Genomic DNA, 22098 nt, shown 5'->3' on the forward strand with positions numbered 1-22098 from the left:
AATTAGTATGCTAAGTAGACCGCCAACTAGAGGTACTTTCAGTACAACTGGCTGGACCGAACCAGTTCCATGCCCCCATACTAACTACCCTTGATGATATCTCCACTGATATGGAGAACGACCCACTTTGGAGTCTAGCTCAACCACTTTGCAGTTGAGACATGACCGTTCAATCACAGACCAGGACACAATTGACAAGTCTATTATATGCAAAAGCAAAGAAACTAGAGCATAACTCTGTTCTCAGGTAAAGAAATAAAATGCCATTTTCGCTTGAAAGGTACTCTAGCCCGAAAAGGCGCTCAATGTCTCGTAATACAACCGGATGAGGTATTAAGTGGCAGCTCACTACCGAAAGGAACAAATCAAATCAAACCGGTCTATAGCGCTTCCAAAAGTCCCGTACATCGCTTCATAACAGCTGCAAGAAATATAGCATCGACATAAAGTGACAAGTCACACTTCCAGTTTAGGTCAAAGTGTATCCACCGTCGACACGGAGATCCGCACCAGTAATGTACTTGGATGCGTCACTGAGGAGGAAGGTCACGGCGCCCATCAGGTCTTCAGGAGTGCCCATCTTTCCGACAGGAATGAGAGAGGTCCACTTGTCTCTCAGATCCGGCCTTTCGTCGAGAATTTTGCGGGTCCTAGAGGTTGACGTCAGCCTGTCGCTCAGAATATGAAGTGGAAGATGGTGGCTTACAGAGCAGTCAGCATGTATCCAGGGCTGATGCAGTTAACCCGAATATCATGAGCAGCCCACTCCACAGCAAGAGAAGCAGCGAGGTGACGCACGGCAGCCTTGGCCGCATTGTAAGGAGCCTGGGGCTGAGGAACATTAACAATTGCACCGGACATGCTTCCAATCAGAACCATGCTGCCCGGTGCCTTGCGTTCCATGAGATGCTTTGCAACACCAATTGCAAACAAGTATGTACCATCAACGTTGACACCCCAGAGCTTTTGCATGCGATCGTAGGGGTAGGAGATGGCATCGAAGTTCTCGGTAAAACCAGCGGAAGTGACGAGGTGATCGATGCGGCCGTGCTTCGAGATAACTTCCGCAATTGCATTATTTACAGAGTCAGGGTTGGCCACGTCGGCGTAGTGAGCTGTAACGTTGGGCATTCTAGACGAAAAAAAAAAAAAAAAAAGAAAGATGTTAGGATCTGCTACTGAACAAAATGGCTGACGCCCGCCAATTGACTTACACTTCCAAGCCCGGATTTTCCTTCTTGAACTGTTCGACGAGCTTCTGAGCCTGCTCTTCAGCTTCCTTTCCTGCGGCGCATTAGCTGCCATTTCTGAAATGCATCTGATGCAACTGATCGTCTGAAACGTACGGTTTAAATCAACAATGGCCAGATCAGAGCCGGACGCAACAAGCGCCTGAGACATGACCAGACCAAGACCACGGGCTCCTCCTGTCACCAAGCTGACCTTGTTTTCCAGGGAGAATTGGGCAAGGGTACGCTTGAAATGCATTCCTCCACGGCCCTGGACGATCGGAGTACGGGGCATGTCCGCGTCTTTGGGGTATTCAATTACAACACTCTCATCAGTACGCGCGAATCTTCCTTCTACCTCAGAATCTTCGGGATCCTTCTTTCCATCTTTCGCGCGAGGAGTTGTGTACGAGAGGGGACGGAAGAAAGTGTTAGAGGCGGAAGACCGGAGAGGAGCAGCGATTGCAGCAGGGCGAGGGCTCTGACTGAGAGCTTTCGCGGCCTGTCGAGCGACCGTGGATCTGAACATCGTATATGTGAGAGATACCTGGATAGAAGATTGTGCTTGGCGGGATGTTGTTCCCAGGAGAAAGGGATGGGACAGGGAGGAAAAAGAGAGAGCCGGCAGAGGGAAAGAAGGCTTGAGAGAAGGAGAGGCAAAGAAGAAAATAGAAAATGGAGGAGCTGGGCAATGTAAGTGTAGCCAGGGAGAGATAGTAAGTACGCAGTTAGTCGTGTGTATTAGGTACAACTATCAATTAAAGATATCTAGTTACTCTGCTGTGTAGAGAGGTATATACACAAGCTGGAGCGATTGCGGTGAAATAAGTACCTTGAATGGAGCACCACAACAGGATATCCGAATGAACAGACAAGTCAGACAGAAGAAATTGCAGGTGTGACCCAGATGACTGGCGTATGATTCAGGACAAAACTTCCCATTCGTAGATTTCTTTTTCTGGAACAGTTTTTTATTCTTTCTGAGCAGTTCTTCCTTTGTTTGTAAGTGTTTCTGCACGATGTCAGGCAGTCATGGAAAAAGGCTGGGCCAGACCCCAACCGCCATACTGCGATCCGGACCAAGATCTGCCATGCAGTGGGGGTTTCTACCCATTAGGCATCCCGGCTTCGTCGGCGCGCTGCTCTTTTTCTTACCGCGTGACTCCAACACGGCCCCTCGATCCTCGCGAAGTTTCACCGGCTCGTAGAAGATTCTACCCATCATCCATCTTCCTGTATTCATTTGTTGCTTCTAATTTTATTATTATCTTTCTATTCTTGTGTTCTCACTAGTATTAGCATTTCTAAGGAGTATCTTCGTAGACGTATCCTCTATCTACCCTCGCATGGTTGTGAACGAGAACAAGTCGTACCAAAGTCAATGTTGGCCATCAGAAGTAAGAAAGATATTGTACCTTCCTTACCTTCAATAATCACTAGACCTAAAATACTAAACATAGTACCTCACTAAGGTAGTAGTTGCACTAATCTCGACAAAAACTCAATTCAACAATACCATTAGATTTGTCGACTGAGCAGTAGAAAAAGATTACCGCCACCGAGTCATCCATTATGGTCGATGTTTATCAACAGAAACTTTCCATTCGATATTTACCACAACCTCTTCTTAATCAAGAAAAAGTAAAAACATACGTCGAGCACTTCAATCTTGAATAACCTGCACGCCTGCCAATGCTAGATTTGAATCTATGGCAAGCTAGCCGCTGCAGCCTGCATGTACTCGGTTACTGATACTTATCTACCTCCTCTGAAAATATATGCAAATGGACATCAAAGATGAGGACATCACTTAAATTATTTGCCACATCTTAGCTGATATCCTGTCGCGACAAAGTCTAAGCACTGTATTCCGTAGCACAAGAGGGATTGAGCGGACTAAGGAGTACGAAATAGTCTACTGTTTACCTGGGAGAATCCTGTCCGGTTTTGTGTCATCATTCGAACTAAGGACTTTGGGGAAGTGGAGTAGTGCCCGGTGGATTCGCTACTCCATAAGGTTCTTCGTAGTTCGTCCCCAGCTGGGGACTCGGTAAATAATGACCACATCCTAAACTTCCCCCGCACGTCCCGTTTTCTAATGGAGCCGCACACTCCTCTTGTGGCTTTGTTTTGCTTCCACGTCCTTCGCTCCGCCAGGGTGACCAGGGTCCTCTCAAGTTTTCTGAATTGTACCTACTTTTAGTGATTTTGTGATGCTTCCCAGCTGTGCTATTCGCTACCTTATTATTGACAGTCATCAGGGCGGAACAATTTAAACAATACCTATCAATGTAGGGTGTTGACTAGTCCAATTTGATGCGGACAGCAGACATGCCGACTCATGACAAGCTTACAGCATATACAGCTCCTATATTTGAATCTAATGCAGACGTCTACGCCCAAAAGGGAATCTGGCAAAACATATCGATGTACACAGTACAATGTCTGTCCTCAATCGGTCATATCCAAGTTCCAATGAAAAGTTGGGGCATCAATTGGAAGTCCCGTCACCTTCCTCTGCGAATTCGACCAGAGGAGTGCCGCTCTTGCATTGATCCTGTAAGAACACGTTAGTTATCTACCACTCCTGAAAACGAAAGGTCAAAAACGCGCAAGTTCTGGAAGCACAGGGGGAAGTGTTCTCGAAGCTTGATGTGAGGGTCTGTGCTTCGGTCACAGCTCTCCAAGTCTCCTAAACTCCAACGATCCTGGTCCGACTTGGCGCCAAACCAACGGGCCGAGATCCAGGCCATTAATTAAGAGTGTCACGCCATCAGTCAAGTGACCGATTAATAAACGGGAATGATGCGCAGGGGTAACGAGAATAATAAAAGCAAAAACGCAAGAAAAAAGAGACGCGTGACCTACCCCTTTTTGATGTACCACTTTGGAGATGGTTCCCTTCTGAGGGCTGCGAATTACTGTTTCCATCTTCATACTCTCAATCACAACCAGCGGCTGGTCTTTTTCCACAACATCGCCTGCCTTGACCTCCACGCGCAGCACCTTGCAGGGCATTGGGGCCAAGACACTGTTGGTGACATCCTTCATGCCCAATGCTTTTTCCATCCATTTGGCCCGTGGGATCGTTAGGCGGTATTGGTTGCCTCGCTGGAACGCAACGATGGAATCTCCGTCTTGTATCACAGTTGTGTCAAGTCGAGTGTGGGGAAAGAAGGATGTCACGACTTTGGACGCGGGATCGCTGTGGCTCGTCACTTGCTCGAAAACACGACTGCCAACCTCGATGTCAAACACATTGTTGCCAGTCTGCTTGACACGAACATTGAATTTTGAGCCATCTTTCCGTCCCGGAGTCAGTTCTGCTAGTGTCATCTCTCGTACTTGGTAGCTGGGGGTGAATCCGACAGCGGACCCTTCAAAGTTTGCCTGCTTTCCGGTCGCTGATTCGGAGTTGTGGTGTAGACAAGCCAGCGCCACTTGTGCAAGGACCTCATCCTCAATCGGGTCCTTGACGAACAATTCATCGCGGTGCTTTTCAATGTAGCCCGTCTCCACCTCGCCCTTGATGAAATCTGGGCTTCTGCAGAGGGATTTGATGAACTCGATGTTGGTGATAGGGCCTGCGACCTCATATTCTTCCAAGGCGGCTGCTAGTTTGCGGATTGCCTCTTGTCGGGTGGCACCGCGAACGATCAGTTTTGCAATCATTGGGTCGTAGTGAGCTGACACTTCATCTCCAGCCACGAAACCTGCATCTATTCTGACGTCGTCTGACGTCGCAGGAGTGCGGACGTGCAGCAGAGTGCCAGAGTCAGGGATGAAACCTTGGTCCGGGTTTTCTGCGTATATTCTAGCCTCGATGGCGTGTCCGCGGTGAGCCATTTCAGCTTCAACTTGGTCCTGAGACAATGGTAGAGGGGCGCCCTCCGCGATTTTGATCTGCCAGTGGACGAGGTCCTGACCGGTGACCATCTCTGTCACGGGATGCTCAACTTGCAACCGAGTATTCATCTCCATAAAGAAGAATTCGCCGGTGTCGTTGTCGAAAATGAACTCGACGGTACCGGCGCCCTCGTAGCCTACGGCCAGCGCCGCAGCTCTCGCCTTCGCCCAGATATCTTTTCTGGTCGTGTCAGGTAGATGGGGGGCGGGTGACTCCTCCAGGATCTTCTGATGCCGTCTTTGTATGCTGCAATCTCTCTCGCCCAGAGCGACACAATTCCCGTACTTGTCAGCAAAAACCTGAACTTCGATGTGACGTGGTGTTGTAATGTACTTCTCGACCAGGACGTGGTCGTCTCCGAACGAGTTCATGGCTTCTGATTTTGCAGACTGCAATTGAGCCTGAAATTCGGCTTTAGACCTGGCGATACGCATCCCTTTCCCGCCGCCACCTTTGACTGCTTTAATAAGCACGGGGTATTTAATCTTATCGGCTTCAGCTTCGAGGAAGTTCACGTCTTGATTTGAGCCGTGATAGCCAGGAACGCAAGGTACACCTGCAGCTGTCATAATCTTCTTTGACTGGCTTCAAGGTATTAGCGAGGGGTAAAAGATGGACTTCCCTGATCGGCATACCTCTTGTCTCCCATATCCTCGATTGCTTTCCATGGGGGACCGATGAAGACTAGACCAGCTTCTGTGCATTTCCGCGCAAATTCTGAGTTTTCACTCAACTACAGACAACAATGATAAGTGTACAGCTATCGTTTATTTGTTGGTAGACACTTACAAAACCGTAACCGGGATGTATCGCTTGGCAGCCTTCTCTCTTCGCAATCTCGATGATGCGGTCACCATCGAGATATGCAGAGACTGAGCCGAGGTTAAATGCAAACGGCGAGCTCAACGCATGCTGTGCATGTCTGTCGGGATCCGTGTATAGCGTTGTCACCTTGATACCGTGTTGAGAGGCCGTCCGACCTACTCGTCTATCAATTTGGTCAGTGGAGGTAAATAAAACGTCAAACCATCGTAATCATACAATGCTATCTCTCCTCTGTTGGCAATAAGAACCGAGTCCAGCTTCCTCTGTGGCACATGAGTACTGGCGGCCGTGGATGCTGCTCTTCGTGACCGTCGAGCTGCTGTCGGGCCCATGCGGGAAGAAATGCGGAGAAGAGACGAGAGAGCCATAGCGACGAATTGCTGCTGCTAAACAGCCCTATGTTGAATTTATGTGCAGATTCTTCAAGACTCTCAGCATAGTTCAAATACGAGCGAAAGTAGCTTTGAGGAGCTCTCCGGAGTCTTAAGAAAAATAAGGCCCTGGCTCAGGTTCTTCCGAAGCATGACACTATCATCACCCCCTTGAGCCGACGCAAAGCGAAACTGCGGGGAAATGTATGCACGTGACTCCTACTCCACCCTGCAGTCAATCTCGGCAAGTTTCTGAGTCGAACGGAGACAGCGATCAGCCCGAAGACACGACGTCACCGTCGATTTTTTTTTTCTGATCATTTGCGGTCGTTTCTGTTATACTTGAGATCAATTGAGACATACTGCTTGTTTGTGCTTGCTTATTGCAAAGAGCCTCTTTTCTTTTCTCTCTCGCGAGGCCTATTTGTCGCCACGGAAAATTTCTGCGATCCTTAGGTCCTTCCGATCCCTGGCGGCCTAGTTACGCTTTCTCGAAACGAAGTGGTGCAATTTCATCGCTCTGTGATCCGACTTCGCCAACGTCGTCTCGCATTTCGAAATGTCAGATGACGAATGTCTGGACGAATACGACGATGAAGATGTTTTCTGGATTGAGGAACCAGATCCGACCATTGCTGTTAGTCTTTGCGCTCGCTGCAATCTCTAATTAATTAGCGGACGTGTCCTTGATTATATTGACGAGTCGATTAACGTTATAGGATGATTTAGCTGAAGCCGCTACACACGAAGCGTTGTACGTCGATGATCCTTCCCTCGACGTAGAGGACTTTTACAGTGATTGGGACGAATTGTCCGATGATTATTATGACGACGACCCAACCGTTGAAAAGAGGCGACGCATGATGGATATAACGAAGAACGACGGATATTCTGGAGAATTGCTTGAGGATATTCAGCGACAAGGATTGCTGGAACAGAAGACATTGGTGCACAGGCTACATCGCGGCGGAGTTGTCGCAGAATCACCAGCATTCAAGACAGACCAGGCATCTTTTCAAGCAGTGGTATGGAAGAGCTCCGATGACAAGAAAAACACGGCCACCTTGTATGAGCCGGGTGATGGGGAGAAGGTTGCACTGCTAAAGAACTGGCGAGACGTGTTTCGAAATTCTCATCCTGCCCTACGTCTGCGCAAGCGGGGTCATCTCAAGGCGGACAAGGAACATACTCGCTCTCGATTAATCGGCACCTTATTACAAAAAGAGAGCCAAAAGGAAGACAGTTCAGACTGTACCTCTGGCGCCTCGCTGGATAATCTTCGCGAAACTGACGCTGCCTCCGATAATAGCCTGGCATCGACTCCTCCGGAGTCTGTGTCATCGATTCCGCTACACAGGAGCAGAGCGATGGAATCTATCACCAGTGTGCCCGTCGTTCCCGAATTGAACGACTTTACGAGCTCTCTTGAAGACCGGGAAATGGACGATATCACCACGAAACAAGTTGAAGCCGAACCGACCGATGTTGCGGGCAACGGTTCATCACTTTCTTCCGGGAAGCATCGAAAACGTAAGGCTTCGGATATTGCCGAAGAGCATCAGGATAACAGCACCGATTCTTCCAAGAGGTTAAGGTCAGAAAGCAATGTGTTGAACACAGCTGGCAAAAAAGGAACTGCCGCGACTGCATCGTCGGGCCCGGGCAGAAGATCAACCAGGCAGAAGACAAATCAGAAATAAACTGGTACATGAACCGACAAGGCCTAAATCGGGCTGTACGTATATTTAGATAATGCAAGAATTAGATGCAAAGGATATCGAAATCCCTCTATACATTCGTCTTTCATACAGTCTATGCATATTCCTTGTTAAAAGCGCGCCCGATCACCATGCGTCTGATCTCACTAGTACCGGCTCCAATCTCATAGAGCTTCGCATCCCGGAGTAGCCGCCCAGCAGGGATCTCGTTGATGTACCCATTACCGCCCATAAGCTGAATAGCATCCAGAGCACACTCGGTGGCTCTCTCAGCGGCGTACAAAATGGCGCCCGCGCAGTCCTGCGTGCGGATCGAAACCTCGCCGGTAGCTGCAGAGTTATCGATATGTCGTGCCGTAGCATAGGTATAAGAGCGCGATGCCGAAAGCTTGGTATACATATCTGCCAGCTTTCCTTGAATAAGCTGGTTGTGGGCAATGGGGGTTCCGAATTGTTTGCGAGTATGGGTATATGGGAGCACGAGGTCGAGGGCTGCTTGCATGATTCTATTGAACTCGATTAGCATCATCATCTTCAGACATGGAATGTTTCGCTCAGGGAAGCCTACCCAAGTGGACCAGCGCTGAGGACAAGCCGTTCGAGATCGAGACCTTCCATGAGAACTCTGACGCCCTTGTTCAACTCTCCGAGGAGATTCTCCTTGGGGACGAAGACATCTTCGAAAACAAGTTCTCCGGTGTTTGATCCACGCATACCCAACTTGTCGAGCTTGCGCGCGCAGGAGAAGCCCTTGAATGTCTTTTCGACGACGAATGCGGAGATGCCCTTGGAGCCCTTCTCCGGCTCTGTTTTGGCATAGACGACAATGTAGTCTGCGTCGGGGCCCTAAGTCGTAGTCAGGTCAGTGTCAGCGCTCACAAGAGCGGTTGTAGGATTGATCACTACTCACGTTCGTGATCCACATCTTGGTCCCGTTCAGCACCCAGCCACCGTCGACTGCTTTAGCAGCTGTCTTCATACTGACCACGTCAGAGCCAGCGGAGTGCTCTGACATGGCCAATGCTCCGACCTTCTCACCGGACAGAAGACCAGGGAGGAACCGAGCCTTCTGGTCTTCAGTACCGTTCAAGGACAGTTGGTTTACGCAGAGCTGCGAATGTGCTGCGTAGGACAAAGCGATACTCCCTGTAGATCGAATGAGTCAACCTCAAGTTCGAAAGCAGGCCTCGAAGAGCCGCAAGCAGGGGGCAAATACCTGAAGCTCTGCTGAGTTCTTCCATCACGATACAGTGCGCTTGATAACCCATTCCAAGTCCACCATACTCCTCGTTGGCAGTGACACCAAGAAACCTAATGAAACACAATTAGCTGCTGTATGGTACGAAAATGCCTTGAAGCACTAACCCAGCGTCTCCAAGCTTCTTCCACATCTCTACTGGGAACTCATTCTGTGAATCTGTCCGAGCGGCGACCTCCTCGGGTATTTCGCGCCCTTGAATACGCATAAGTATCGGAGAAGGCCAGAGATAACGTGAGAATCGGATGACAAAAGCCTCATAACATACGTGTGAACTCTTGTACTCGCTCTCTCAGCTCCAGCAGCTCGTCCTCGGTGGGCGGTACGAATCCTTTGGGATGTTTTGTTGCCAACGACCTTGATGCGGGGGTGTAGATGAGCGGCGTCCTCATCCTGCGAAGGGTCCTGGACGAAGTCCGAAATAGAGACGCTACGGAAGCCATTGTGAATGAGAATAAACACTCTTCCAGGAGTGATTTGAGAAGTCTCAGGTAACGAAAAGGAATGATCAATATTTAGCAAAAGCAAAGCCGAGGATGGTTGCATTTACATAGCGATGCGAGGCGGAGAGAGGAGCGGGCCTGAGGCCAGCGGCGGGTAAACGCGGCAATCGTCGCTATGTCTTCTCCGCAGCCGATCAAGCTGGAGTCCGGGGACTCCATCGTCATGCCCTTCTTTTTCTTCTCCATCACCAACCCGCAGTCTTTCCCTTCTCAAAATCACTTCCCACTCTCCTAAGGACCCTGTCCTGTCTTCTGAGACTACTCTTAAGATTCCAGTCAAGGCCATGCCATAAATACCCCCAGACATCGGCTGAGCATCAACATTTCCTTTTACTCCAAGTCATCCCCGCAATGCGTGCCCCATCTCCGCTCCTCCGGGGCTTGTGCTCCAGAGCAGCCGCCCTTCCGTATCCTCGACGATTGCCGACACAAAGAAATCTGGGTTTAACATACTCCCGCATCTCGTCACGATCTGTGGCCAGCTATACGCATCCGCATCATGCCAGCGCCATTTCCGTGCTCCCCACTGCGGTGGACACCACCTCCGCTGAATTCCAGGAGAATGCGCAACAAATGAGAGAGTTGGTGGACCGAATGGCCAGTCTACACAAGACCATTGCACAGGGAGGACCGCAAAAAGCTAAGGAGAAGCATGTCGCTCGAGGAAAGATGCTCCCGCGCGATCGTGTCACTGCGCTCATCGATCCAGGGACGTCCTTCCTGGAGCTTTCACCCCTAGCTGGCCATGACGTCTATCCCGGGGAGGACGTACCCGCTGGAGGCATTATTACAGGCATTGGTCAAGTGGAGGGTGTTACCTGTATGATCGTGGCTAATGACAGCACTGTCAAGGGAGGGACATACTACCCCATTACCGTGAAGAAGCACCTCCGCGCGCAAGCAATTGCCCAGGAGAACAAGCTTCCATGCCTCTACCTTGTCGATTCGGGCGGTGCCAATCTCCCCCACCAGGCAGATGTCTTCCCTGACAAGGAGCATTTCGGACGCATCTTCTTCAACCAGGCCAGAATGAGTTCTCTCGGGATCCCTCAGATCTCTGTGGTCATGGGACCCTGCACAGCAGGAGGCGCCTATGTCCCTGCCATGAGCGATGAGACTATCATTGTCGAGAACCAGGGAACAATCTTCCTGGCTGGTCCTCCTCTGGTCAAGGCAGCGACGGGTGAAGTCGTCTCCGCGGAAGATCTGGGTGGTGGCCAGCTACACAGCACCATCTCCGGTGTCACTGATTATTTGGCAGTGGACGATGCCCATGCCATTGTCCTCGCCCGGAGATCCGTCGCCAATCTCAACTACCCTAAAACAAGCGTACCTCAGGTCTCCGCAGATACCATCAAGGAGCCGCTCTATGACCCAGCTGAGCTCGACGGCATCGTCGGAACCAATCTCCGCCGGCAGATACCAGCCCACGAAGTCATTGCCCGTATTGTCGATGGCAGCGAGTTTGCAGAGTTCAAACGTGACTACGGAACCACCCTTGTGACTGGATTTGCTCGTATCTACGGCCACCAGGTCGGTATCGTCGCGAACAACGGCATTCTATTTTCCGAGTCTTCTTTGAAAGGAGCGCACTTCATTGAACTGTGCGCTCAACGCAAGATCCCCTTGCTATTCCTTCAGAACATCTCCGGCTTCATGGTCGGAGCTGATGCCGAGAAGGGCGGCATTGCAAAGAATGGCGCCAAACTGGTGACTGCAGTGGCTTGCGCGGACGTCCCCAAGTTTACAGTTGTGTTTGGATCTAGCGCCGGAGCAGGAAATTATGGGATGTGGTAAGTGCCCTCGTTATGCTGTATTTACCTCGAAAGAGACAGTGCACTAGGCTAACTTTGCTGCGTCTCTTATAGCGGCCGCGCCTACTCTCCACGACTAATGTTCATGTGGCCCAACGCGAAGATAGGTGTTATGGGATCCGAACAATTATCTGCTGTCATGGAGGCAGTCGGTAGAACCGCCGATCCGGAATTGAAAGCACGGATCGACCGTGAGTCGGAAGCGATCTTTTCTTCCGCTCGTCTCTGGGACGATGGTGTCATTCCGCCAGCACAGACGAGACATGTGTTGGGCCTGAGCCTTGCGGCTGCTCTTGGTGGCAGAGTAGACAAGGATGTGCAGACTCGTTTTGGTGTTTTCAGAATGTAAACTTATAGCGTAATCCAGCAATAATTACTCACGCAATTCGCTTTGTGTACATTCCATATAGATTGGACTCAGTAGACCCGTAGACACACTGGCTGCCCGTTTTCCCTGAGCTAGCATGACAACAGGTGGACCCCTACTCCAGTCAGTAACGGGCAGAAATCGAAGTGTGACGGAGAGGTCAAGACAGCAAATTCCTCGATTCTTCTAGAAAATAGATGGTATACAAGAATAGTAGGAACATGATACCAAGCTGATGCAATGAAGTCAACCCGATTCTCCTGGAATCGGTGAGCCTCTCAGGAGACCAGGGCAGACAAGAACATGAGGAACGTTGATACCAATTGCAAGGACAAAACAGAAGGGACAGTCGAAAAAGGGATAAAAGGAAATCGTCAGGAGATCACTCGACAACTTTTCCAGCCTTTGAAACTCAGGTGGCAACTTGTAATATTGAAAATAACACGTTATAATTGAACATCGTTCTACCGTTGGGAAGGACACGTAAATGGCGTATAATGTAGCATGATATGGGGCACATCGTGAGGAAATTGTAAGCAATTGATGGGGTATGTGTGAGTGTGAAGGATGACGCTCGAAGTCAAGATGTATGAGCAGCGATACACAGAACCGATGGACAGGAATGAACGGGGAATCGGACGTTTGGGGGGGTTTCCTGCGGCAGTCGTAGCGCTGGTGCTGTTGTCGATTTGGGGTTTATAAGATGACACAGGGGCTCTTTCGTCGTTTCTTTTCTTTCTTCTTATCGTAACGAGTGGCGCCTTCACGCTTTCTCGCTAGACTGTCGGAACCGCTGGACGAGTTTCCTTGCATATCTTTTCTGATTATTTGCCGGCAAAGATCAATAAAGACCTCATTGACGTTCGCTCTCCTACGCGCCGAAGTTTCATAGTAGGGAGCATTACCCCAGCTCTGGGAAAGTGCGAATGCGCGAGCTCGCGGAACAGCGCGGTCTTCCTCTAGATCGGATTTGTTGCCCACAATGACAATGGGGACTTTCTCATCATCCTTTATCCGGATAATCTGCTCTCTCAGTTCGGACAACTCGTTCAAGGATGACATGCTGGTGATGGAGAATACGAGCAGAAAGCCTTGACCCTGCTTCATGTAAAGTTCCCTGGAGAGTGAAAGAAAGAAAACAGTTAGCACCATGTGGCGAGCTGAAGCTGGCGTCTATACGATTAACATGCTTGGCTATAAAAGCACAGAAACCATCGGAAAAGGAGTGCATAAGATAAATTACCTCATAGCGGCTACAGAATCTCGTTAGCCAAAAAAAAAGCCAAAATATCCAAGAGCGGGTGGACTTACTGAACTGCTCGGTCCCTGCCGTATCGAGTCTTTCGAACAATTCAAGCGTCAGTACTCTCAAGCTATCGGTGGCAATTCTTCCAGACAACAAGGTCCCGCGAAAACTTACATTTCCAGAATACATTGCCGGCCCTGGAAAAGTCAGCATCAAATGTCCAGCGCAAACGTCGAAAGTGACTTACATCGACCTCAATCTGCTTTCGATAGGAGTCTTCAATCGTGGGGTCATAGCTTTCGATCCACACATTTTGAACGAATTGAGCTGCGAAAGTCAGATCGTGTACCTCATTGATGGAGATCCTTGAATCGACGACGCAGCTCTCACTGCGAGGAGCAAGGAGGAGGAACAAGGGTGAAATAAGAAAAGAAGAGTACGTACCAGTAAGACAGCTTTTCCCCACACCTCCTACAGCGCAGACAACCGACAATCAGTTAGCCGAAAAAGGCTTTTCGGGCGCCTTTCGACAGAAAGAATATGCCTACCAGCACCTAGAACCACAATGTGATATTCCCGTCTAGCAATTGACACATTGTAACATCAGTAACCTGTTACGCAATCTCCCTCAAATAAGGATATCTCTGACAGGAGGACTCACTGGGGCCGCATTGAGACTGTACGGACTCTTTCGATAGACAGTCGCCCTTATAGACTTCGCGCAAGATCGTCAGTGCATGGCTCTAACGTCAAAGGAACGCAATCGGAGGTGTGCCTTATCTACCTGTCAACGCTGTTGCCAATGTGCTTCGCAGAGCGGTGCAACCAAGTCCGATCGAGTTTCAGAGAGCGTTCGGTAGGGTATGTCAAAGGTCTGCTGCTGGTATCGTCCTTTAGATCGTAGCTGGTCGGGTGATGGTCTGGTCTGATTTCCAGGCTCTCACTGGAAGAGCAAGGGCGAAGAGACGCGATCGGTTACATCAGTTTCCGATGCCAATTGCCAACCAATTCCTCCGACGCAGGGTTATATCCAGCCCTTTAATCAAATCACACCCAGAGGTTCGCCGGTTCGATAATGAGGGACGGTGGTGATTAGGGAACGATGCGCTCGAAAAAAGTAAAAAAAAAAGGTTAGGGAAAAAAAGTTGATGTCAACAGATTGGTTCAAACGTCCGGAGGCTAGGCCGGGCTAGTCTGGTCACTCCTGGTACGACCGAAGAACGGGTGTGGGGAGAGGGGAGGAGCGATAACGAGCGGTTCCGTTTCGGAGGGAGGCTTGAGATCGAACTGGTTACTGGACACGCTGCAGAATGGTCAACATGGCACGCAATGCAATTGCACGTAAGGGAGGTCACTGACCCTTCCTCAGTTTTCTGGTTTGAACTCAGAATCCGAATGTGACGACTAGGCGGCGGTGAGAATCTGCGATGGCTGTGTGGACACCACGGGCGATCCAATATCCGCGATTAAACTCTAAACCTCAGGAAAAAGAGCGAACGGCCATGGAATTTCTCTTGGAATTCCGCGAGAACTCGATAGGCACCCCCTGTCTTAATGACATTATTCGGGTCAGCGTTGCAACGAAAGGTTAAACGGTGATGGAGTTGTGGTTACTGGTGTCTCAAAAGGACCTATCAAAAAGGCGATGGCGGTGTTGGCGTATGTAATGATGTATCGCTGAAACCACCAGTGACTGCGGCTTTTTTTCCCCATGTTCTCCTTGGGTCTGGGGAATTCTAATCCTGGAGGAGAAGAATAACCGGAGTGTCGGTCCTGAGTCCCAGTCATCGACGCTCAGGATACATTTTCACAGACTGATCAAAAGACGGCCGCATTGCACGCTTGGCTTGAATGCTCCCACGAACAGTCTCAGATCACAGGGAACGGAGTGAAATGGTGGCAAGTCGACCATGGCAATGCCATATTGATCATTACTGGTGAAAACTCATCCGTCATGTGCAAATTGATCTTGACAGGCAACCGATCTGATACACCGGGTGGAGGGAAGGTGAGGGAAATGACGGGAGTATAGAGATGAAGGCCTAAGCTGGCTACTTACAGTTGAAGAGAAGCCCAATATTCGGCTGAAATAGGAAAGAAGTCACTCAATGAAATAATCGATAGAGGTTAGGAGGACTATTTGTGGCGTCCGGTATGACAGAAGCCGTCTCCTGCAGTTCTAATCGGGCACCAAAAGCAGGTTTTGTCACTTTGTGGGAACCGCAGATTCAGTAGATTCAACATGTACATACCCTCCAAGTATTGTCTGTAGCTCTCTTCGGGGAACCGCTGAGTTATATTGATGCCAGAGGATTGAGAGTCAGAGAACGAGAATTCCTATTTGGCGCTTCAAAGTTGGAGATCTACATAATGGCACCAGGGTTGCAGACAACCTCCATTCAATGGGGATGCCAGGAATGTCCTTGAAACATGCACATATTTTGCCAGAACTTACCTGTCGACTCTTTTTCCGAGATCGGATCAGTAGTTTGTCTGTCATTGCGATTGTAGGAACCTGTCGGCTGTGTTTAGTGCTGCAGACAATTGACGTAGACGATGATGTTGACAAACATGACAACTCAGTCTGCCAGGAACACGTACCTAGGTTTAGGCCAGACGTCATTACATGGTGAAGTGCACTGTACATTGGAAGCCATACTCATTCACGGAAGAATCATCCGGAAAAGAGGGGCATGGTAAGGGAGCGTAAGACTGTCCCTCTATCATATGACTGACGCTTGACAGGTCGAATCATGGCTGGGACAGATCTCGATGATAACAGTACATGTGGATAGATCGGAGATATTCTCACTATCTGTAGAGATGCAACGTAGTATGCAGGTGCCTGGCATCACTCTGCGTCTGTCCATCAAACACAGACAGCACGCTCTGCCAATCATTGTGTCACACATAGGGCAGCTCCGCACACATCCTCAGACGTTCCTTGGACTTTCCTGGGAAATACGTTTGCATTATGTGGCCTGCTAGCCGCTACAGCCTCGAGACAATGATACAAGGCCTATCTTATGGCTCGCCTAAGTCGGATGTCATGGTACCCTTGATAAGAAGTACCACCAAAGCCAAGACCATTCGGAAAGTCAGGCAGCGCTCCGAAAGTGCTATTTGGAGGTGACTCTAGCTATGGACAGATCTATGGTGTATAACTGAACGGAATGTTGGAGCAAGCTCTGACGTAATTGTCCAACAGATATCAAGCAACCAAAACCGCTGAGTTCCTGGTATCCTCGTACATCCACGCAAAATAGAGGGAAAGACCTGACCGCCATAAAAAATAAAAGGTACGACAGCAACAGTTTCTGTTGGAGCTGTAGGTTATATCAAGCCGTTGGTCTGTTTAACTGCTCTTTGCCCTTTCGTCCCGCTATAGTCTCCGGGGCCATACCGCTCAAGAGCCTCAAAAACGTGTCCAAACACCTGTTGGTCCACGTCTCTTGCCCAGAGGAAATCCAAATGCTCATAACTTGGAATTGACTTGGCCACCGTCCCCCGTGGGAGCTCTCGCAACATCGCCTCGATATCGATCAGACTGTCACTTCCACCGTAGAGAAGAACAATCGGGGTCTTGATGTTCCTGGTGGGGTACTTGACTGGTTTGTAAAACCGTTGACTGGCCACAACGCTGAACGGAGCATGAACTTCATCATCGTACATTTGAAAGGTCCTATGCCGCATGATTTGGAACCAATGCACTACCGACTTTGTGCTAGTGAACGAATAGAGATGCAGGTAACTTGCCAGTTTCTGATACCAGCTAATGTTCTTGCCCTCCCAACCGAAAAGAATTGAAAGCGATGCGTCGATTATGCGAACAAAGATTGGAGGGTAGAGAATTGTCTGCCACATAGGGGTGGAACTGAGGATGCTGCGTCTACCAAACAGGAGAAACAGAAAGTTGGGTGAAGCCTTCATCAACGAGTCCACGATGCGATTCCGCAGACCTGAGGGCGCCATTGCAGGGGCAAGGGCCACAAAGACGTCTATTTGCTGATTGAGCAACGGATGAATCGATAGAGTCGCAAACGCCTGTGCTGTTCCTTGCGAGAACCCGATATACGACAAGGAAGCCTGTCCTGTCACATTGAGGATGTAGTTAATGCTGTCAGGGATATCGTAGAACGCAAACTCGTCCATCGAAAAGCCCCAGAACTTGGTGGACAGGGGAGAGTGATGAATAGACTTCTTGGAATATTTGTTGCCGCGATTGTTCCCAAGCCAGACATCATATCCTCTCTCCACAAGCTGAAAAGGGAGACATCGTTGAGCATCCGTCAAACACACCCAGACTTCGCTGCACATCAAAAGACCGTGATGGAGATAGACAACCTTCTTCTCGAGGGTTCCCTCTCCTCGATTGACGAGGCAACCCTCCTCGCCTCTGCGATAGGCCAGGCGGTGTAGTCCTATCAGAAAGCCGTCTTTCGTCTGCACGATGTGCTCCTCCGCCTCATATCCGAAAATGGCACAAATGTCTGCAAAGTTGGAGGCCTGCGCAACCTGTGCAGCGATCTGCTCCTCCTTACCACGCTTGTATAGTCTCTCCCCCGGTATCAGAAAATTGAATAAGGCCTTGGAACGATCGTGACAGAACTCGATTATAGGCTCCGCTGCTCTAGGTCAGCCCCTTATCCCTGAACGAGCCTTGAATTGCAATTGGAGACTGTGAAGACTGAGACCCGAGGTGCCTCCTCAGTATACTTACGCAGGCAGAATGTAATAAAATGTATCACCCATTCCAGGAGCACTAGAATCAAGGACGCGAAAAGGGCAAGGTATTCGAACCAAAACAGTCTTCCGATCAGTGGAACGGCCATGGCGATGTTATGTTGACCACTTGCTCTGGCAGATGTGGTTTAATGAAGGGTGTTGGAAGTGACACTCGCATTCAACGGCACCGACCTAACATGATGCGCTGAATCAAGGATTAAAACAGAACACTTCATGGTCAATGCTTCGTTCTTTTAAGAGATCAACCAAGACCGCGACGTCATGCGGCATCGCGCCGTTCATTTTCATGTGATGCTTACTTAATCCGGGGACAAGCAGAAGCCAAAGAGGCTAGCCCGGATTTTCGCCGCCGAGGAGATTCCGACGATCTGATACCTGACAGTTTGATAGTGGTTCGTCAGCGCAGTCCATCGACACGCTTTCTGCACACCTGCACGATGCCAAGCTCATGCAGAGAACTAAGTGAGTAACTCTCAATTTTCTTGTACCCGTTGGGGCGTTTCCCCCGGAGCACGCTCTATATCTCTTCCGCGACTCTCACCTACCATGTAACGTATCTGGATACTAATGAGTCTGGCGACTTTTCTCAGGAGACGCACTGGCGCAATGTTTGCAAGAATCAGATTGCATCATGGTCCAGCGGCACACCCCGCGTGAATGCTTGAGCACCCCCCTCGTCGATGAACTGCCTATGAAATGCCAACAGTTGCGGAAAGGATTCAGCGAGTGCAAGTGAGTGGAACCGACATGCATGCTTTATTGCAGTGATAAAGCTGACAATGGGCACAATCTAGGCGAGGGTTGATCGACATGCGAAAGCGATTCCGTGGAAATCAGCCCATTTCAGTTTCCAGGGAGCTCGAAGGAGGCAAATCCCAATCCCACCAGCAACTATACGCCGGCAAGCCCGCCTTTGAAACTGTTAAGGAGATTAGCGGAAATGAAGTACAGATGGACCCTGAGAAGACTAGGGGACTTTAATATTTGAAGCTCGCGACTCACTAGGTTGGCGAAATGCCTAGATCCGCTGTCCTGAATTATAGCGCGGCATTTGCTCTCATCTCCTCGCATGGTTTGGAGTTCCCATTTGGCGGGATGTTTGTGTCTCCGGATTTTGTGTAACCCTACTGGCTTATGGCATATGACTGTACATACTTTTGAATTATGGGCTTCCCACGCAAGTACACGCTTCATTTCGAACTATCATTCGTTGAGATTTTACAGAGGATTATTGCGTCTTCTTTGTGTTCAGCGCAGCGGCAGAAGGCGCTGAGTAAAGCCATGCAACAACGAACACCAAGAAGCCAGCGATGACGGACCACAGGCCCGCAATCCAGACCCATCCACCGCTGATCCTCCAGCTTCGGGGGTACTCGTTATGAGCGAAATGACGAACAGTCACCTCAAGTTTTTCTTCGATGTTGGTGAGGAACGGGCGCTTGTAGTTCACTCGGAAGGAGAAGATTCCATGCTGATCGGGAGTGGTGAATCGTGTGCTGTAAACTGTACTGTTATCCGTTCGCCGGACGGGTTCCAAGTTCAGGCGATGGAAGGGAGACAGCATGGTAAACTCAAGCTGGACAGCATCGCCAGTTGGAACCTCGAAGGGCACGTAACGATCATAGTCGTACTCGGAAAGTTCAATGCTAAAGACCTGTTGAGAAGCGTGAGCATGGAAAGAGGCAATGGAACCTCGAATGGCTGTCTCTTACAGTTTCATTCTTTACCCGATAGATCTTAGGGTTCAGCTTCTCTGGAGTGATTTCAGCATCTTCAGCCAGATGATGCTCGATCTTTCCGACCTTGAGCACTCCGGTTTCCTTGAATGTCCATGCGGTAAGCTGCTTGGCGAACTCCTGGTTGACCGTCTTCGTCTGCTTCACATCGCCGGGGGCCTTGACAGTCGCAGAAAACCACTGATCCTGCAGACTCTCCACGGAGCCCAGGAGAGTGAAGCGAGCGGAGTTTCTAGCCTGCATGGCCGAGACCAGAGCCAACTGCGAACCTGTAGCTGCAACATCCTCGACTGATGACGCGTCCTCCTTAGGGTTGTAACTGTATGCAGTGGCGGGGGCTCGCAGAATGGGCGCAATGAGAGGGTTTGCGTCGCCCAGGGTATGAGGAACAGCTCTAGGAAATGCAACGACGCCCTCACCATCAAAGAAAGCCTTGGCGTCAGGCCTCAGCTTGCCTGGTCGCTGGAGTAGCAAGACATCATGCTTATCAGAAGCAGAAAGTGTGTCGTAGTTGAAGTGATCGACGGTGACAGAAGAACGATCGACAGGGAGATGGAGATCGAGCTCCAGTAGCAACGAGCTGATAGCGCTGGCGGTTGTGGACTTGCCCGACAAGGCGAGGAGGACGTTGCCGTCCTTGTTCATGAATTCAATAATGCTCTTCGGGGTAAGGGAGGGTCCATAGCCTGGTCAAGAGGTCAATTGAGATGTACAAAGCAGAGCATATGGACATGTCTAAGCGCAACGCTAACCCTTTGACTTGGGAGGCAGGAGAAACAGATGGTCGTAGACTCGGTCTCCGAGCTCGAACAGGCTGAGCTTGTCATTCTTGGGGGATTCGAAGTCGAGGTTATATCCTCGAGCTACCAATTAATGATTAGCATGTTGACGCAGAAGTTCAGTAGATTAGAGCACCTTCTAGGTCAGCCCATAATTTCGAGTATAATTCCTTTTCTGCGGCATCTTCCAAAACAACCAGCAGACGATTGCCCGAGCTACTTAATGCATGTACAACTGCCAAGAAGCAGAATGCCAGAAGAGTGAGGCACCACCGCATGGTGTATCGAATTCCGCACAGCGGAGCGGGCAATTGGCTGAAAGGAAAGTCACTGCAGTCCAGAGAAGGAGAAGGAAAAGAAGAGGGAAATGAATTGGTAGAGGAGAGTGTCCTCTGAAGGAGCTTCGTCAGTTCCGTTTAGTTGGAGAGAACGGGCAACGTGTTTGGACCGAGAGTGCCAAGACCTCTTCGCCGCTTTGAACTGCGCAATCGTCGGCCGTCGTCACTCACAACCTCCATTCGACGATATACCCCCTCTCCGTTGCGATACCCGCCCCTCTGGCGCGATTCAACCCAGTTTCAAAGTATCAGACTTCCCGGAAGATAGAATACCTGATTTGAGCCGAGCTCTGCTCAATTGACCCTTTGATCCAATCCGTCCGTCCCACTCACGAGCTTCAACCGAATCCCGCAAAAATCCTTCTGAATCATCGACCTTTCGTCTCGCAACCATGACTACTCCCCAATTCTGGTCGACTCCTCTCCGGTACCTCCGCTGGGCCTCGCATGAGAAGCCAGCCATCTTCTACTCCTTGGTCGTTGGAGCGACAGGTCCTCTCATGCTGGTCACCCTTCCCCCCATCAGACGGTTCTTCGGTGATGTTGACCCGGAACCTATTCCATTGACCTATCCCCGTAAGGCTTCGATATTTTCTTCTTTCCTATGCTCTCCTGCTATCGGATTTCTATCTTTGTGGCGCTCGCACGCTAACATTGCAATCCCTAATCCCAGTTCCCCAGGGACCCCGGAACATCCCGCAAGGCTACGATGACGAATAGATATCTCACGGGGAGGACGAGCGAAATTGATTTGACTTGCTAGGATGCTCTTCATTGGGGGAACTCGAATCACAATAGTATCGGGCGTCGGTACACTTTGTCGGGCACTGACGACAGACAATCCATTACCTAGGCTGCGTCAATCGGAAGTGCTTGCGGGTTAACATCTTTTATACTGAGCTACCGACGCAGAGCCCTTCAGGGCATTCACCTTCCACCAGATGTCTTCATACTCGTGAATCCCCTTGTTGAGCTTGACAGTGCGAGTGCAGCGGTGTATTGTACATGAAAATGATTTTAGAGCGCAGACACTACCATTCTCGTTTGAACTGACCTTTTTACTTCTCTCCATATTCGCATCTTCTTGGAATTCCGGCTTCATATTACCGGCTTAAACTTTGTTCCTCTTGGATCGCACCTCTTACGAAAATGCCGTTCTAGGCTGGTGCGGAACGAGCAGCTGTATGCTTCGCGAAGCTCCCGATATGTCTGGCTCAAGGAGTGGAAGCGACGGGTTGTTGAAATAAAGTAAGACCAACTA

At 49.9% G+C, this 22098-nt stretch overlaps 8 protein-coding genes across 8 annotated transcripts; 3 read left to right on the top strand and 5 right to left on the bottom strand.

Moving 5' to 3' along the window:
- Positions 1 to 469: 469 nt before the first annotated feature.
- ALT_6713 (D-arabinitol 2-dehydrogenase [ribulose-forming]) lies at positions 470 to 1758 on the bottom strand (the record flags this gene model as incomplete). The annotated part of the gene is made up of 4 exons (XM_033561869.2): positions 470 to 650; positions 707 to 1132; positions 1215 to 1284; positions 1347 to 1758. The coding sequence occupies 4 exons, from the start codon at positions 1756 to 1758 to the stop codon at positions 470 to 472; spliced, it is 1089 nt and encodes a 362-aa protein (XP_033417760.1).
- Positions 1759 to 3720: 1962 nt separating this feature from the next.
- Positions 3721 to 6329, bottom strand: ALT_6714 (acetyl/propionyl/methylcrotonyl-CoA carboxylase subunit alpha; the record flags this gene model as incomplete). Its single annotated transcript, XM_033561870.2, has 5 exons — positions 3721 to 3786; positions 4098 to 5721; positions 5772 to 5869; positions 5926 to 6124; positions 6178 to 6329. The coding sequence occupies 5 exons, from the start codon at positions 6327 to 6329 to the stop codon at positions 3721 to 3723; spliced, it is 2139 nt and encodes a 712-aa protein (XP_033417761.2).
- A 562-nt stretch (positions 6330 to 6891) lies between these two features.
- Positions 6892 to 8032, top strand: ALT_6715 (uncharacterized protein; the record flags this gene model as incomplete). The annotated part of the gene is made up of 2 exons (XM_033561871.1): positions 6892 to 6969; positions 7052 to 8032. 2 exons carry the CDS (start codon positions 6892 to 6894, stop codon positions 8030 to 8032), a joined length of 1059 nt encoding a protein of 352 aa, XP_033417762.1.
- A 112-nt stretch (positions 8033 to 8144) lies between these two features.
- Positions 8145 to 9751, bottom strand: ALT_6716 (isovaleryl-CoA dehydrogenase; the record flags this gene model as incomplete). Its single annotated transcript, XM_033561872.2, has 6 exons — positions 8145 to 8556; positions 8619 to 8896; positions 8961 to 9196; positions 9267 to 9361; positions 9416 to 9503; positions 9577 to 9751. 6 exons carry the CDS (start codon positions 9749 to 9751, stop codon positions 8145 to 8147), a joined length of 1284 nt encoding a protein of 427 aa, XP_033417763.1.
- Positions 9752 to 10162: 411 nt separating this feature from the next.
- ALT_6717 (putative 3-methylcrotonyl-CoA carboxylase, beta subunit (MccB)) lies at positions 10163 to 11974 on the top strand (the record flags this gene model as incomplete). The annotated part of the gene is made up of 2 exons (XM_033561873.2): positions 10163 to 11604; positions 11680 to 11974. The coding sequence occupies 2 exons, from the start codon at positions 10163 to 10165 to the stop codon at positions 11972 to 11974; spliced, it is 1737 nt and encodes a 578-aa protein (XP_033417764.2).
- A 714-nt stretch (positions 11975 to 12688) lies between these two features.
- Positions 12689 to 18070, bottom strand: ALT_6718 (putative lipase C16A3.12c; the record flags this gene model as incomplete). Its single annotated transcript, XM_089600120.1, has 7 exons — positions 12689 to 13109; positions 13236 to 13245; positions 13304 to 13332; positions 13413 to 13435; positions 13486 to 13603; positions 16642 to 17863; positions 17959 to 18070. The coding sequence occupies 7 exons, from the start codon at positions 18068 to 18070 to the stop codon at positions 12689 to 12691; spliced, it is 1935 nt and encodes a 644-aa protein (XP_089455582.1).
- A 1142-nt stretch (positions 18071 to 19212) lies between these two features.
- ALT_6719 (dolichyl-diphosphooligosaccharide-protein glycotransferase) lies at positions 19213 to 20777 on the bottom strand (the record flags this gene model as incomplete). Its single annotated transcript, XM_033561877.2, has 4 exons — positions 19213 to 19638; positions 19697 to 20406; positions 20473 to 20583; positions 20636 to 20777. The coding sequence occupies 4 exons, from the start codon at positions 20775 to 20777 to the stop codon at positions 19213 to 19215; spliced, it is 1389 nt and encodes a 462-aa protein (XP_033417768.2).
- Positions 20778 to 21229: 452 nt separating this feature from the next.
- On the top strand, positions 21230 to 21557 carry ALT_6720 (NADH:ubiquinone oxidoreductase subunit NDUFA3; the record flags this gene model as incomplete). Its single annotated transcript, XM_033561878.2, has 2 exons — positions 21230 to 21413; positions 21511 to 21557. 2 exons carry the CDS (start codon positions 21230 to 21232, stop codon positions 21555 to 21557), a joined length of 231 nt encoding a protein of 76 aa, XP_033417769.1.
- Positions 21558 to 22098: the final 541 nt, after the last annotated feature.

This window comes from Aspergillus lentulus (assembly GCF_001445615.1).
Source record: "Aspergillus lentulus DNA, contig: Alt12, strain: IFM 54703, whole genome shotgun sequence".
Lineage (NCBI taxonomy): Eukaryota > Fungi > Ascomycota > Eurotiomycetes > Eurotiales > Aspergillaceae > Aspergillus > Aspergillus lentulus.